At 44.7% G+C, this 17,033-nt stretch overlaps 2 protein-coding genes across 2 annotated transcripts in view; one reads left to right on the plus strand and one right to left on the minus strand.

Moving 5' to 3' along the window:
• Nucleotides 1-5,621, minus strand: part of LOC135378418 (uncharacterized) — a 61,598-nt gene extending 55,977 nt beyond the window's left edge. Inside the window, exon 1 of the mRNA XM_064611449.1 lies at nt 5,516-5,621. The gene's annotated coding sequence lies outside the window, so the exon portion shown is untranslated. The remainder of the gene's footprint in view (nt 1-5,515) is intronic.
• A 6,081-nt stretch (nt 5,622-11,702) lies between these two features.
• LOC135376585 (uncharacterized protein K02A2.6-like) lies at nt 11,703-13,082 on the plus strand. The gene has a single exon (XM_064609134.1). The coding sequence runs from the start codon at nt 11,703-11,705 to the stop codon at nt 13,080-13,082; it is 1,380 nt and encodes a 459-aa protein (XP_064465204.1).
• Nucleotides 13,083-17,033: the final 3,951 nt, after the last annotated feature.

A 17,033-nucleotide genomic window follows, 5' to 3' on the forward strand; every position in this document is an offset into this window, starting at 1 on the left:
ACCGTGCCTTTTTGATGCGAACTCGTCCCCCCTAGCTTTGAGCGTAGCTCAACTGTACCAAATTGGTGGCACTGTTGAACAGTATGATGTCATTTGTTTTTATGATGGACAGTATGATGTCATTTGTTTTTATGATGGACAGTATGATGTCATTTGTTTTTATGATGGACAGTGTGATGTCATTTGTTTTTATGATGGACAGTATGATGTCATTTGTTTTTATGATGGACAGTATGATGTCATTTGTTTTTATGATGGACAGTATGATGTCATTTGTTTTTATGATGGACAGTGTGATGTCATTTGTACCGTTTCTAAGGCACTTTGTACAAGGGTTTTGTATGCCAGCAGTCTACTGCCTGCGAAAGGTAGTTTCCGTGTCCACTTCAAGAAGACAATTTTTTTAAGAGGCTTAGAGGATGCGTAACTAATGTGTGATTCCCACTAAATATCAGAAGAAAGGTGCACACTTACCCTGAAACCCTCAACTCAATTAATTGTAGGATCAAAATTACGTGGGAATATATTGAGGTTTGTCTCGTTCACAAAAGACATCATTGCACACTCTGCAAAGTGCATCGGTAGTTGCCATGGCCTACATCAATCATAGATACTGCAAACCACTCATTGAGCATAGTCAGTCCGCGGTACACAAAGTGAAAAGCGTCATTGCCCATTGTGAACATGGCCATGCAACAGTGCTTGCGGCTTCGCATTTCTCACTAGTTTCTTTCATCACTTTGTTATGAGATGACTAACGCTTTGCCAATTCAACACTTGGAACTTTGGAACAACTTTGCAAAGCATATGTACTCGTATGCACTTCCTTTAATCGCTTCAGGAGTATTTCTTCCGTAACATATCTCAGCAAAGCAGTATGTCACGTAGGTAACACAATTTTGGCACAGTATTTGCTTTATATGTCCAACAAGCAGAGATATCAAATCTTTGTGCCAAAATGGTGTGCCACGTGTCCGTGTAAAGACGAGTCGCTTAGATGGAATAGGTACAGCATCTTGATGTTGAATGCAAGAAGTTAATGTAATGGGTATCGATGTTAAAATGAACTTTTTTGCCGATGACTGTGTATTGCATAAGGAGATTAATAGCGGTGATGACTGTGCATGTTTAAATAATTGTTTGCAGAAAATGGTGTGAGACATGGCAGTTACCTCTTAACATAAATAAGTGTGTGGTCATGAGTGTCACTCGCAAAAGGAAACCGCTCAGTGAATCTCTCAAGGGTCTCCGAATACAAATACCTGGGCGTTTTTCTTACATCAGACCTGCGCTGGAATAAGCACATCCAATACATAACAAAGAAGGCTAACAAGAAATTATGGTTCTTAAAACGTCATTCTCGTGAATGCACAGCTCATACTAAGTTAACGGCATTCAAAACATTAGTTCGTCCTATTCTGGAATATAGTGCTATTGTTTGGGACCCGTACACCATGGCGAATATTCGACTACTTGAATCCGTTCAAAGGAGAGCGTTACGTTTTATTTTTAAGTCGTACCATCGTCTCACTTCAGTTACTCCTCTTTACGCACGGAGTGGCCGCTGGAAGAGCGTAGAAAGACCCATAGGCTCCAGTTTCTTTTTCATGTACTCAATGGTCAATATCGAATCAATCATCAGGACTATATCACTCCACAAGCACCCAGATCAACACGGCTAAGCCTCAAACCATTCCAGTGCAGGACTGACTGCTTTAAATATTCCTTCTTTCCTCGAACCATCGAAGAATGGAATTCTTTGTCATCTGCTCACACCGCTCTGTCACGGCATTTGTGAAAGGCTTAAACGCAGTTACATGATGTGACATATGTGTCTTGTTGTAAATTATTTTGGACTTTCTGTGCCCCTCCTACTTGGACCCTTTCAGGGTTTGTAGTATTTTATAAATAAATAAAATTTATTGTTTTTGTTGTCCATGAATTGCGATCCTCGCTCACCCCCAAGCAACAAACAAAGGTTGGGCCAAGCTAGGCTATAGTTAGGCTGGCCTACCTGGCCTTGCTTGGTACATCATCGGCCAACAAGCTTGTTTCTTGATACGGATCTGTACCTTGGCCAACGATTTGCCAAGCATTGGCTAGCCTACGTTGTGCCAAGCTTGTGCCAAGATACAGACCAAAGCATTGCAGCGGCGTCCCTCATTTTCAGACTCAATTGTCTCGCGGCGTAAGGTAACAATATACCATTATTTGTTTGTTTCTCGTATTTCCCACAACGTTTCCGGAGGAAAAACAGATACTATATACATAACTTGTCTCGCGAGCTTCCGCAAATTCGAGAGACCTGATCGCGTGTGAGTCAAAATGAAGGGTGAGGCGTGTCTAAGTCTAATTTGGCGCATACACAAACGACACTGATGATGAACTGCTTGTCGTATTAACTTGCCATGAAGGTATTGCTTCTGTTTCTTACTGCTTTAGCTTTGAGAAATTCCCTTGGTCCATCGAAAGTCGAACTTATGCAGCGCTAGACCATTCTACGTTTCCCTCTCGCCCAGGCGAGATTAATCAAAGCTTTCGCAAGTGCTTGGCCAACGAGCTCGTTTCTTGATACGGATCTGTACCCTCCCAGGCGAAAATTTGAGCTGGGAAGTCAACTGGTACCAGCTCGTTCCCAGTTCGCACCAACTGGTGGTCAACTGGTGGCAGCTGGAAAGTAAACTGGTACCAGCTCGTTCCCAGTTCGCACCAACGGTGGTCAACTGGAACCAACTGGTACCAAACTGGTGGCAGCTGGAAAGTAAACTGGTACCAGTTCAAGCTGGGCTGGTGGCAACTGGGCACTTTGTGGTACCAGTCCAGTTTGACTGTCCAGTGATATGTAAACTGGTCCAGTTCGAACTGGCACCACCTCACTTCCAGTTGCTACCAGTCCAGCTTGAACTGGTACCAGTTTAAGCTGGGCTGGTGGCAAGTGGGCACTGTGTGCAACCAGTTCAAGCTGGGATGGTGGCAACTGGAAAGTGAACTGGTACCAGTTTAAGCTGGGCTGGTGGCAAGTGGGCACTGTGTGCAACCAGTTCAAGCTGGGATGGTGGCAACTGGAAAGTGAACTGGTACCAGTTCAAGCTGGACTGGTATCAACTGGAAGTGAGGTGGTGCCAGTTCGAACTGGACCAGTTTATATATTTGGGGGAAGTTTCGGTTTCAGTGCCAGGACAGGTTAATATGAAGATTGCAAGATGAAGTTATAAAAACGATCAGAAAGTAACTTTATTAGTAGAAATAATCATATTTCAATTTTTGGTAAAGTTTGTTAGTGTTAACGAAAGTTATTTTGGAACTCTTATATTTGTATTTTGTGCGTTCCTGCTCCCGCGATGAATCATGCGTTTACTGTGCAACGGTCGCTTGCTTAGCAGCATGCTTGTAGAAGGGATTTTTGCCCGTTATGTTCTTAGCGTGATGTGTGACATAGGCGTTGGTTTTATAATCTAAAGGATATTTGTCTGCAAGTTACGACAGTGCGACAGTACAATGAGCGCCAGCGGCCGGGCGGGTGGGTGTTATAGGATTACAGCTCGACTACAACTGTGGAGACCGCTTTATATCGTGAGTACTATATGCTTAAGTGCTTTTCCCTTGTGCACCATTTAGAAATATTACTTCCACTACAACCGCTTCTCTTTGTTCTGCGTCACATTCGTGGCACCTGCAAGTACATGCCGTTTTACGAGTAACATCCGGTTTATGTTAACGTTACCAGCAACTTTTTTCATTCATGTTTTTGTTTTTGCTTTTTTTTCGTTCATTCTCGTGTTTTAGATCCTTCGCACCACGGATGTTGTCGAACTAGCGTAGTACGCCAGAGTAGAACTCATTGCCCCCGAAAGCCGGCGAATCTCTTAGTTGAAAGGTCCAACTACTGCACAACAGAAATGTTGAGAGGTTCACGTACTTTCCGGGGCCACGACTGCTCAAATTGACCGATTGTCCAGGCACACACCACAATTACATGTTGCAATTGAATGCATATTTACTTGTGCCTTTTCAACTTTCCAGAAACCTTAGCTGCTGGGGCTCAAAGGAAAATATCGATCCATCGTGTGCTATTAAGAACATCTCAAATACTTTGTTGAATGATTCAAGATGTCCACAAGGCAGTCAAGCAAGGGACCAATCAACCATGAAGTATTATCTATTCCATGTAACTCTGTAGTTCATCTACTGCTATAATTTAATTACGTTATAGTTACGCTACATGTACATTAGAATATGTGTAATGTTTGACTACAAATAAAATGCAATTTTGCATTGCAGTTCTTTGGATCTGCCGTTGCTGGGAACAGCGATTCTGCAAAGGGGCACCGGTTACATACAAGCTAACCTCTGTCTGAACAGGCCGCTCTAAGTGAAGCCACTTCAACCGGTCCCAGCTCAACAATGAGGCTTGCAACCAGTTCCAGTCGAGACTACGACCGGTTAGAAACCAGTTGGGCCAACTGGTACCAGTTGATCGAACTGGTCCCTGTTCGATAACACAGTTTGCCCAGTCCCAGTTGCAACTGGACCAGTTCAACTGGGACTGGGTGAGCTGTGCTATCGAACAGGGAATAGTTCGATCAACTGGTACCAGTTGGCCCAACTGGTTTCTGGCCGGTCCCAGTCTCAACTGGTACCAGTTGGCCCAACTGGTTTCTAACCGGTCCCAGTCTCAACTGGGACCGGTTGCAACTGGGACTGGGTGAACTGTGTTATCGAACAGGGACCAGTTGTCCCAACTGGTACCAGTTGATCTGGGGCCGGTTGAACTGGTCCCTGTTCGATAACACAGTTCAACTGGTACCAGTTCAAAAAATTTTCGCCTGGGCTGGCCGACGGCTTTCCAATCCTCGCTCTGCCTCTCACTATGCAACGCTGCGCCAACGTTGGATGGCCAAAAGAGTCGTTGGCCAACTGCCATCCGACCTTTTGCCAACCGTCGGCCATTGCTTGCTTGGGCCATTGTGATAGTGGAACGAGTGAGAGAATTGTTCCTACTACACGCGATTCTTGCGTTAGTTGCCACAGCTCATGTGAATATACACATGTCAAAATATTAAAATCAACGGCACTTTTTTCTATTGTTGCTGAGTTGAACACGCGACATCGCAAACCGAAAGTTCCAACGCGCAATGCCGCCGCAGCAATAAATTCCGACTGTGGTCTTCAGCAGTGGAACGAAATAAACCCTTGAATTTAGAGACGCAGGCAGACATTCCAGATTTGAAGACAAAACGTTCAAGAAGCTGAGTTTTGAGTGGCTACAGATTTTTAGCTCTATCTACAGATTTTTCGGACTCGGATCTACAGATATAAGTTTGTTTTACGTGTGGCAACACTGCCCCAGAATCGCGTCCCCGTGGTTACCATTATGGATAAGCCACTGTTTGAACATTTGCACAGAGCTGTGGACTGCGTGCAGTTAGGTCCGGCTCGTGACCTCGTGACAATTTCACTCGTAATTGCATTATCGATCCACAACATTAGCGCCTGAAGACATGCGTAAACTTACTGTCACTGTTTGTAGTCCGCACAACTCTTGTAAGGAAGCAATGGGAGAACAGCCAACACAGCAGCACTGTCACGCAACCACGCACGAAACCGCCAATGCTGCGTTCCAGAACTCACGCGGGTACACTTGGCCTTGGCCTTCGGGAGACGAAAATCAGTTGCGCTGCGCATGCGCTAGAAGTGATGTGTGTCACGTGTCTTTCTTTGCCGCCGCCGCCGCCTTGCAGTCTGCTCGCTTCGCGTACGCATATGCGCTAGCGCTAGCGGACAGCGGTTTGTTTGCTTGAGCATGGCTTGAGGATGAGATTTGTGGTAGTAGTGAAGCAGCTTTGCCAAATATTCCGTTCAAGTTCCTCACTGGATGTCCCGCTCGTCCGTCGATGTTCAACAGGTGAGGGAACGTTTCAGCAACGCCTGCGAGTTTCATGCTCGCGGTTCAAAAGGTGAGAGCGTCTGTACAAAATTGTAAAATGGGCCGCTCTGGGCTTCTGGGGCAGGATTTCTGCCTATTCAGAGCAGTAGTTATTTCGCAGTGACCGATCGAAGTAGCCGTGGGCCGTCGACCAGTCTGCTCGTCTGTGCTCCAATCTTTCACATATTTATTTCTCGAATAAGGTTGATTAATTGCATTTATTCTGTTCATCGGGTCCAAATTGTGAGCTTCGGCAGTACTGCTTCATCCATTTCCTCTTCGTTCAGCAGATTTCCTCTAAGAATCTCCAACGAAGTTGTTGACGCCTCTTCATCTTTGACAATAATATATTCTTCCATCATCACAGCAAGGCGTAATGTGCAGAGGGAAGCAGAACGTACATATAGACCTCAAACGAGCGCGATGTAAACGTATCGAAGAAGCCTGATCTTGGGCGACGCGGATCGAATAAACAAACACACCAGAGCTCAAACCAGCAAAGCAATTTACTCAAGACAGCACAGCATTTTTACAGTACAGTGTGGGTAAAAGGGGCAAGGACCACTGAGAATAAGGGATATGTCACAGCGCATATCATAAAACCGGGTGGGTGGTTTACAACCGACGTACTCGCGGTGCCGTTTCCCAAAGCTTGAATTGCCAAGGCTTCTCGTAGCAAGAGTTTGCTTTTAGAGAACATAGCCTGTTCAAAACAACAGTTTCACTCCAGATGGAATCGGTTTCGTGAGTAGGGCGCAATTCCTATATGCTGCCCCATTCTGTCATTCAAAAACTGCGATGCTTGACTAATATGTACGAAACCATGCTTTAACGGGATACAACGTTTTTGACGCAATAGACTGATTTTTGCCACAACCCGCTTGGCGAGACGAAATCCATTGTAAATTAAAAGTCCGACGTTGTGTTTATCCAAACTTTTTCTTCGATGGATCGCCTTACGCGGAAATCCACTCCTAATTATCATTATATTTGTTATTATCGTTATTGCTCGATGGATTTCGTCCACCAGCACGCCTGCCTTACTTGCGTTTTTCCAATGCGCGAACGCTCGTCGCATTACAAACGTCTTGCTCAAACCAGTTCAATCTGCGCGCTTCGTTGTCAAGACAACGGCGTCAACACCTGACGAGCATGGGCGAAGCGTGCGCTCCAGGTTTTGATGGGTCGCCCGCGGCGCAGCAGCCAATCAGGGCACGTATAGGCGCGTCATGCGTGCTGCTGGCTAGGTTACGGATATACGCACCCCGCGTGGTCAATGCAGCGGACTAAAGGCCGATCCAATCCAATCCGTTATTTGTTTTGTGGCGTTAGTTGCGGTTACCGTTTATGGTGTTCATGCGTGTACGTAAATGCAGAAGAATCTGAGTTTCACAATAGGTGAGTGAAAAGTATAAGGGAATGAGTCAGGAAGGATTGTTTACGAATGTTTGTATTTGTGTTGTGAAATAGAAAGTTGCGCTGTTTCGTTTGTGCTTCTGTGCATGCGTTCGTGTAGTGCAGATCCCATTGTATTTTGTGTTGACAAAATGACAAGATCGATGGCATTTTCCACTGATGTGTGAAAAGCAGCTGTTCAACGCGCTCCTTCGTCAGCTTGCTCGACATCTCAGACTCGGCCAACACTACTGTGCGAACAGTGAGCAGGGTGAAGATACGGATACATAATATCAAGTTGCGAGTGAGCTCTCAAATATTTCAGAACATACCCAGGACGTACAGGACAGAGTAATTATAGCTTTTTCGCTGCTTCTAACAGTGCGATCAAGAAACATGCTACCCTGACTAAGTCTGACAAATTTCCACATTGTGTGTTCCTCAAATGACGCACAAACTTTTCGACATCAAGGTATTTAACTGTACTTACAATGCCATTAATTTCGTTATCTCTCAACGCTGATGTTACCGAGGTTTGCTTCTAGGGTAATTTCGTTTAAGAGGCAGGCTGGTTCGGGCGTAGCCTGTTCCATTGCCTAAAGAAGTGACTAGTCTGTTCAGCTTCTCTATACTTATTTGTTGTCGATAAAAGTGTGAGATGGCTGATGGGTTTCTTCACTTTCACCGTAGAATTTTCTGGAGAAGAACCGAAGCTTTTAACATTTGAGGATACCAGAAAGGCAAGTTGGTGTTCCAACTTCGTGATAACAGACTTGAGCGAGGTGCAAATTTGACTTTGAACATTTCTCTAAAGGAAGTTCATTCCTCCGGGCAGCGGCGACTGGTGCGAAAAAAATTGCTCTTCGAGGTCCCATATTTACGTGAAGAGATGAGTGACGTGGCCTGCTAATCAGTTTCACCTGAGAAACTGAGAATTTTACGAGCGCTCATGAAGGACAAAGTAGCAACCTCCTCCAGTTGAAGTTCTGCGACCTGTTATGCTGTGATGTAAGTTCTTGTAAGATTCCATAAGTTCCTACGCAATCCTATTCATCTTTGTGAACTCCCTCGTCATGTTTTACTGCGATGTGTCTAAGTTGGACTCGAATAGTGATATGGTAAGTTTTAACTACAGTGCTGGCTACAAGTCCCACTTTGCTATAAAGAATGTATGTGCAGCTATAGTGCTGAACAATTTGTTGTCAGTAATAAGCATTTTCCCACACCCTTGCATTCATGCTCCAGTAAGTATTAAAATACTTGTGTTTACATATTCTGTATATCTGACTTGTCACCTGTGCTTCTGAAGCCAAGTCACGTTTTTAATTATAGGCACTGTAATGTCAAACAGGCTGCTCAGGGACGTGACCCGCAGTAAAGCAGAGCATCACATAAAGTCCTGGCTGAGGCACGCCAAAGAACCTCATGACAGGACGTCAACAAAAGATAAGGGCTCGGAGTACTACACAGAACAGCGGCGACAGCTGGGCCAATCCGTGCGAAACTATTCAGGCGAAGCTTTGACTCTAGATTTCACGAGAGAAAAAAAAGTGCGTTCTCTGAGAGTGTGGTAGATACACATTTCTTTCCTGTGTGTATTTGGCTGCAGACTGAGGGCTATGCAGGTGTTCCTTCAAAATGAAAAGTGTTATGCCATTGCCATATCCATGCAATACACAGAGACAATGTTAATGGGTTATGTAATGGGGGATGTATAATGTTGGACAAAAAAAATCAGCTCATGAAACAGAAGGTGGGATTATGTTAAAGTTTATTCTGTGTAGAGAGCAGACCATAATTGTGACAAACAGTTAATAACTTTTTGGTGAGGGTAATAAGCTTGATTGTGAATAATAACAATACATAAAGACAACTCGAATATTGTTCGAGTTGTCTTTGTGTTCGTGTGTATTGGAAGGTGATGACAATAGAGCCAGATATAACTTTGCAAGGTAGAAGGCCGCACATACAGGGCGTTTCACCTATCGTGATAAGTTCTAACCGTAGACGTACACGCCGTATAGGATTGTGGGATTTTTGGCAATTACCCTCTGGCAAATTTTGCCGACACTTAGGAAGGCTTTGGACAATTTTTAATTGATGGAAATTTATGTTTTCAATCAAATTAAGAAAATTGCCAAGCACACCCTATTTTTTAACAGAAATATGAAGTGCCCTCCGGATGACCACAGACCCAACAAAACCTATGCGCAGTATTAACAGAAACGGTCGAAAAAAGTAAAAGTGCTGCTTTAGTCTTGCCGACTTGATTGCTGCAAAAAGCCAGCAGATAAGTTGCAGGGAAGAAGTATCCCCGCCTCTCGCTTTACCTTTCTTTTCCCTGGTTTGACCTTGATGCACAAAGAAACGGAAAAAAATCAAGGTGGGAACACTTCTTCCACTTGCTGCACATTTTGCGCACACATTTTTGCAACAATAAAGCAGGTGGGGCTATAGCAGCACTTTTAGTAAGACTTTTCAACTATTTCAGTCACTATACTGTGCATAGTTTTCGTTAGGTCTGCGGTTATTCGTAGGATCGCTTGGCAATTTTCAAAGTTTTTCATTGAAAAGATCCCCGAATTAAAAATTGTCCAAAGCTTTCCAAAATGGCAGCAAAAGATCCCAGAAGGTAATTGCAGAAAGTGCCACAATCCTCCGGCAGGTACGTTGCCAGTTAGAATTGTTTATCACTTGAGGTGAAGCGCCCTGTATGTATACGTTCATAAAAAAAAAAAGAAACACCAGGAATTTTCCTTGCATATGTGACCCCTCGGAGACTGCACTTGTTTTAAACAAACTCCAAAGAGGCCAAATTACACCTCTGCTTATTTTGTGCAACCTGATTACTAGTCATGATGGTGCGTTTATTTCCTTCATGAGCATGTTGTGTAATCCCGAAATGCTCAGAATGTTTGAAATTCCATGCTATATTTTACAGCTGCCATTGCAGCTCTTGTAGTGTTATCTTGAACACCCAAACTGGGCTCCTTACATTTCATCTTGGCCGAGGCCAACTGTAGACTATAGAAGAATGAAGTGTGAAGTGCCGTATAGATGACGTTATTCATTTTATTCATCTATGTATTTTGTAAAGACTGCACTTGGCTCGTATTGTCATATCGGACTCCTGATACATGTTTCTTGTTCGGGTTGTTTGATACGAGACCACGCTGTCCAGAAGGGAGTAAATAAGGTTATTTTTGAAGTGATTGGTATTTTTGTGCATATTATTGTAGCCAAATAATGTTCATCGGCTCAGTTAAAGAAGACTCAAATATCTCTATCAGGGATTGTGAAAAATTGTTTTGCTCAGATGACAAAGGTGGAAGGCACTTTTGAAGGCGCGTAGTACAACTTACCTCGACTGAAATGACGAACTTCTACATGAATCTGATGTGTACTGCACGGAAGTGGGTTTGTGGTGTTTGCTCGTTTTTGCTAGGAGGTGCTTCGAACCAATTATGTGATGACGGCGTTTGCTAGGTGCTACAGCCCATTAATGCAATGACATTATTTACTCATTTATGCTGAATGGTGCTTCAGCCCATTGATGTAGTGACGTTAAATAACAGCACCAAGGTGATGATCCTTTAGTTCCATATGTCATATGTACATTTACAGAGGCTTTTCTAGATAGAGGGATGCCATTTTCGGTCCAAATAAGCATATCGACTATTTGTTTAGCGTTATGAATATTTCTAACTGCTGGCGCAAGAATCGTTCAGCTTTTCTCTGTATACAAGGCAAAGTGTGGTCTGACCCTGTAAGCCATCCAGCCACCATTAATTCCAAAGCACCCCTTGTGGGCTTAATGACTGAGAACACAGTTTCTGCTCGTCACTGCTAAATGCAGACTACAAATTGATTTCACCTCTCAGCAGCTTCAGATGTTGGTGTGATGTAATTTCTAGAGCTTTTATGCGTTCATGCATTGAGCACTTATCTGCTTTGTTATCATCCAAGTCAAATGTCATTTTCTTTTTATGCATATTGTGTAATATTTAACATTGTGTAGCTATACATCACTTGAAGTTCCTTGAAATAAAGAAGCAATGAAAGCTTTGAAACTGCTCTGATCACGTGAAAATTATTTGCTGCAGCTAGTGTTAAAGCATATCGGTACCGTGAAGGCACGGTATGACATATCCGATCAAAGCCTGATCATATCCCAGACTTGTCCCACGGGATGTCCCCAGGAAAGGCCATAGGATGTCTTTTTGCAGACAACGGGATGTCCCATGGATGTCCGCCGGATATGTTTGGACATCCCATGGATATCCTGTATTCCTAAACAGATATCCATAGGACGTCCTATGGACGTCATTGTGTTGTCTGGGAAGCAGCACGTCTCCAACGCTATGCTCTCTTTCTCTCCGGCATGGACTACGACATAGTGTATAAGAGGTCAGAAGACAACGGCAATGCTGACAGTTTGTCACGGTTACCTCTACCGGATGTTCCACCGGAGGGCCCAGATGAAGCTGAGCTTTACCATTTAAGCCAATTTGAGCAACTTCCTGTTACTCATTCAACACTGCGAGACGCAACCCGACGAGATGTTATTCTGTCCAAGATATATTGGAATGTCATGAATGGCTGGGACAGTTCTAACTTGGACGAAGATCTTGTGCCTTACATCCGACGCAAAGATGAACTATCTGTGCAACAAGGAGTTCTAACATGGGGCACTCGCACCGTCATTCCCGCGAAACTCGTACAGTCAGTTCTTGACGAGCTTCACCGTGGTCACATGGGAATCGTTAAAATGAAAGCTTTGGCACGATCCTACGTATGGTGGCCAAACATCGATCGTGACATCGAAGCTGTTGCAAGGAATTGCGAAGGTTGTCTGAAGAACCAAAATAAGCCACCTAAGGCTCCATATCATCCGTGGGAAATTCCTAACGGACCATGGAAACGAGTCCATTTGGACTTCGCCGGGCCATTCCAAGACAAAATGTTCCTGGTAGTTGTGGACACCTTCTCCAAATGGCCTGAAGTAATCGTCATGAGCTCTACTACTGCTTCTTACACTGTAGATGTCCTACGGACGATCTTTGCCAGAAACGGCATACCCGAACGTATCGTCACTGACAATGGACCACAGTTCACATCAAGCGTGTTCATGGAGTTCATGAGGAACAATGGAATTCAACATTCCTTGACAGCACCATACCACCCAGCAACCAATGGACTTGCTGAGCGTTTTGTCCAGACACTCAAATCAAGCCTGAAATCTATGCAGGGGGAAGGGAGTATCCACGAGAATCTCTCAAAGTTCCTTATTGCATATCGCACTTGCCCCCACACAACGACTGGAGAAACTCCATCAAAACTCTTCCTGGGACGCGAAATTCGCACCCGCCTGTCGCTTATCAGGACAAGTGTTCAAGACAGTATACGAGACAAGCAAGATAAATTGTTCGAGCGGAACCATGGAAGAGAACGTTACTTTGAACCGGGACAACATGTTTCTGTTCGTGACTATAGAGGAACCAATAAGTGGACCACTGGTCTTGTCCTCAGACGCCACGGACCATTGTCCTATGAAGTAAAGGTTGGTGACAAAGTCTGGCGCCGGCACATCGACCAGCTGAAACCGGGTGCCTGCGAACGTCAAAACGCTCGAGAAGAAAACCGCGGACCAACTTCAAATGACTCTGCTGTTCCAGATGGTACCAGAGCCCATGGTAGCGGATCGACCACACCAACCAGAAGCAGAAGATACTCCTCCGAGCGAGTTGCACACGACTCCTGAGAATGTGCACGCTCCGAATACAGCAGTCCCTGATCTAGGAAATGGGAATGCACAAGTCGCAAAGACGCCCCGTCCCCAACGAAAAAGAAGACCTCCGGAAAGGCTGATTGTGGGACTGGACTAAAGAATTTGGGGGGGGGGGGGGAGATGTCGTGTCCGGCTGATATCAGCAGATAAACGATCGCCCCTGGCAACTGTGGGATATTGCGCAACACAGTGTAACACGCGCTCAACGAGTCAGTCGCGCCCAGACTCCCGTAATGGAAACTATGCTCCTATGTACTCTGATGTAATATCGATTAAACAGTTGGAAAATACAACAAAGATTCCGAACGTACGGTGAAGAGGAATGGGGTGTATGTCGCGACCTTCATAAAAAACAGGAGTGTCGTGTCATTTTCTCTAAGAAAATACAAGATGTGAGGTGGCCAACGAACGAAAGCTCCCTGTGGTCCGTGAGTGATCAGACTTATACTACGTGGTATGTACATGTAGAGATGTATTGATGATTTCTTTCTGCTCAGTGAATCCTTTTAGCAGAATAAACGGTAATTACTTGAGCAATATGTGCTTTTCTACGCATTATTTTCGGTCATGCATTCAGTGGTCCCAGCTGCTAAGTGGCCGGGTCCCGGACCACTTAGCAGAGGGGACCACTGGATCAATTCCACTTATTCCACTTTCAACTTGTCCCAGTCATTATGTGGTCCCACATTCAAAGTGGGACCTGTCCAATAAACCACTTTGAAGTGGTCCCACTCCAGATTTTTGCCTGGGATGGCAATGTAGCCCGCCCCAAAGCTCCTTTTTGCTGTAATGTGGCGTTGCCGAGTGTGCCGTACCCCCGATTTGAGTGCGCCTAAAGAGGAGCGCTTACTAAACGCACCTATTGTTTGCACATGAACTAACAACCATTGTCTGGTTCAGGTTCAGGTTCGCCTCGTCGCTTTTGAAACATGGCAGGAAACACTAGGTTACCACAGGCGAAGTCCAGGTAGTGCCCGGACAGGGGGGAAAAAAGACAAAGAAAAACGCGTTCAAGGGGCGCTGCTGGGCTTTGGATATGGAAAACTGGAAAAATAATTAAACAAACGCATGAAATAAAGCGCTCACTTGTTTGTGGCAATGAGCGGATACATTGTAGTGAGGCATCACACGCGTTGTAGGCGATGACCGCTGGACGGATTATTTATCAATTTTTACGAACTCCTCATTGAAAAATATGGTTGATAGGACGCCCTTTACCCTTTTGCTTGTTCTATTTTACTTCTCCGTTTGTCGTTTCAGAAAGCATATACTCTGAAAACTAAAACGTCTCTTTTCCCATAGTAGGGACCTATCGTTGACATAACAATAGATGTAAGAGTAGCTGTCGTAGGACATTGCTTAAGTAAGTTAGGTTGTGCTTTATTAAAGCTCCAATTATTATTGTTATATTCGGTTCGGGTTAATTCGAACTAATATCTCGAAATTTTGTACGGCCTGCCATGTTTTTAACGTATTGAAAACCCGCTCGATCCACACAGCAACCTTGCCTGGCTCAAACGAGTTGGTTTAACTTGGTTCAATAAAGCGAAGTGGCTCGGGACAAAAAAGTAACTGTCGAATTGGCGTCATACGTCAACAGGAATTTCAACAATCGACATTGTTCTGTGAGGTACGTTCATTTAGAAGCAGGAGAACGATATACTGTACGGTCAACTACTCCGCACTCTGCGCAAGTTCGTACTCTTCCGTACGTTTTCAAGTACCCTTGCAATGTCCACTGACCGCATAAGCGTTACCCATCCCTGAAATGGTCCTGAACACAAACAAAAATTCACTACAGTGGCGCAACTAGACGCAAAATGTGGCTACGCAGTGAGGATGGAAGCTTTGCAATGCGACAGCAAGGGTAAGCTAAGATAAAAGCCATAAGTGCTTGACAAAACTGAAGGGACTGCAAAGCCTTTCCCTCGCACAGCTGAGATGGTGGCGTTCCCTTATAAATACTCTTGCAATGAAAGGCAACACAAAAAGTTCTTGACATGGCTATATCGGGTATGGCACCCGAAGGCACAGCTACTAATTTTTGCATAAAACACTGGAAGGGAGGCTCAGAAACAAGCGCAGTCGCATAGTTTGCCATTGGTACTCCCTACGCCTTTCTACTTTCTGCAGCAGGAATGGCGGCCCCGAAAGAGGCTCCGCACCACGTGATAGCGAAAGCCCAATGAAAGAGGCGAGACGCAGTAGACCGCGTGATAGAGGAGGAAAGCGGCGATCCTCAAAGGTATGCGCTACTTTTACGAAGTATAGGGGCTTTATTGGCTTCGTTGGGCGTTGTGCTAGCAGCAACTCTTTTCAGTGTCTTGGCTATTTTCTTGTTTCGGATTCAGTTGGTAGTGATGGTTGGGGGGATGGCTGCGTTGTTAGTAGCCTCTTTTCGGGAACCTCTGAGTTTTCTTTGGGTTTCTTTCTCCCAGGACAACAATGTTCTTTTTAACGAAAGGAAAGTTAGGTAGCACGCGAGCTGGTGGTGACGATCCATGACTTGAAAACCCGACACGAGGTAGGGACGAAAACAGACACACACAAACACGGTCTCAAACTCAGCTCTTCTTGTTCTTTCAGCTCAGCTCAGCTCAGTTCAGCTCTTCAGCTCAGCTCTTCAGGTTCTTTTTGTTCTTTGTATGTCTTCTTTGTTGGGGGTGCCGAATCCGAGGATGGGCTCTATGTGCATGGATAATGGGGTTGTGTGGAGTGTTGGACACGTTAATAGTATATGGCTGATGTCCTCGATTTCGCCAGATTCGCATAGTATGCAGGTGGCACCGTTTTTTTCGAACAGCTCAGAAATGCGTTTTCGTGTCAGGAGTGAGCCTGTTCGCGCCTGGAACAGGAGACCGCTAGCTCTGTCCCCGTCGTAGAATGGTTCGGGAGCTGGTACGAGTTTGTGTTTGCTGTACATGTGCATGCTGTGTTTTTTCATAGTCGATTTAAACCAGATGTCCTCTTCAATCATTATCAATTCTTTTCTTGTGATGGAATTCCACTGGTGTTCGTTTTTGGCGGCATGTCGTTTGGTCCCTTTGCTGTATGTTCGGTCTATTTGGTTGATTTTTCGTATCCAGTTTGTACAGATGCCTGAGTATCGGAGGTATCGGAAGACGCGGGGGATATAGTTTAGTAACGATACCGCGGCTTCTACGTAGACAAAATCATGAAAAACATGGTAAACCGATATGCGTCCGGTCTCCACATGCAATTTTACTATTTTACAGACTAAAAATTGTTACCGGTTTGCAAAATTTTTGAATTTTGATACGAAATTACCTCTTTTCACAACGAATAAATACCGTCATCTATCACCTACCCCCATCCCACTACTCCAGCGCCACCATCCCAGCGAAACCAGAACGGTCAAATTATGACACAACCTCATATATGTAAAACTCAATTCTTTCACTTTCAACATTTTTTATGTAATTAGAACGTAAATTTATTAGAAATAACGCATAACATAGGGAAGAAACTGCGATATAACATCGATGTCGCCAAACACCCCAAACACGCGTAGCAGACGACACTTCGCAAGTGTTGGATTCGAAAACCACGAACATGAACTTGTTCAAGTTGGGCCGCATCCTCACGGACACCCAAACAACGGTATCTTGGATACACTCACAGGGTTTGGTGCCCAATACTATCACCTGTCCGCACTGTGGCACCGAACTTACGGCAAAACCGTCACAGCGCACGTTTGGACGGTTTCGTTGCCGGAAAAAAGAGCATCCCGAATTCACGCAGTCGGTTACCATCGGCACATGGTTTGAAAATGTCAGACTATCGCCAGAACAAGTGCTGATTCTCTCGTACGGTTTTGCGAAGAAAATGACTTTTGACCAAGCCCTCGACGAGGCATCAATGGACACCACTATATCCAGAGCTACTGTTGCAGACTGGTGCAGC

This window comes from Ornithodoros turicata, chromosome 1 (genome assembly GCF_037126465.1).
Source record: "Ornithodoros turicata isolate Travis chromosome 1, ASM3712646v1, whole genome shotgun sequence".
NCBI classification, from domain to species: domain Eukaryota; kingdom Metazoa; phylum Arthropoda; class Arachnida; order Ixodida; family Argasidae; genus Ornithodoros; species Ornithodoros turicata.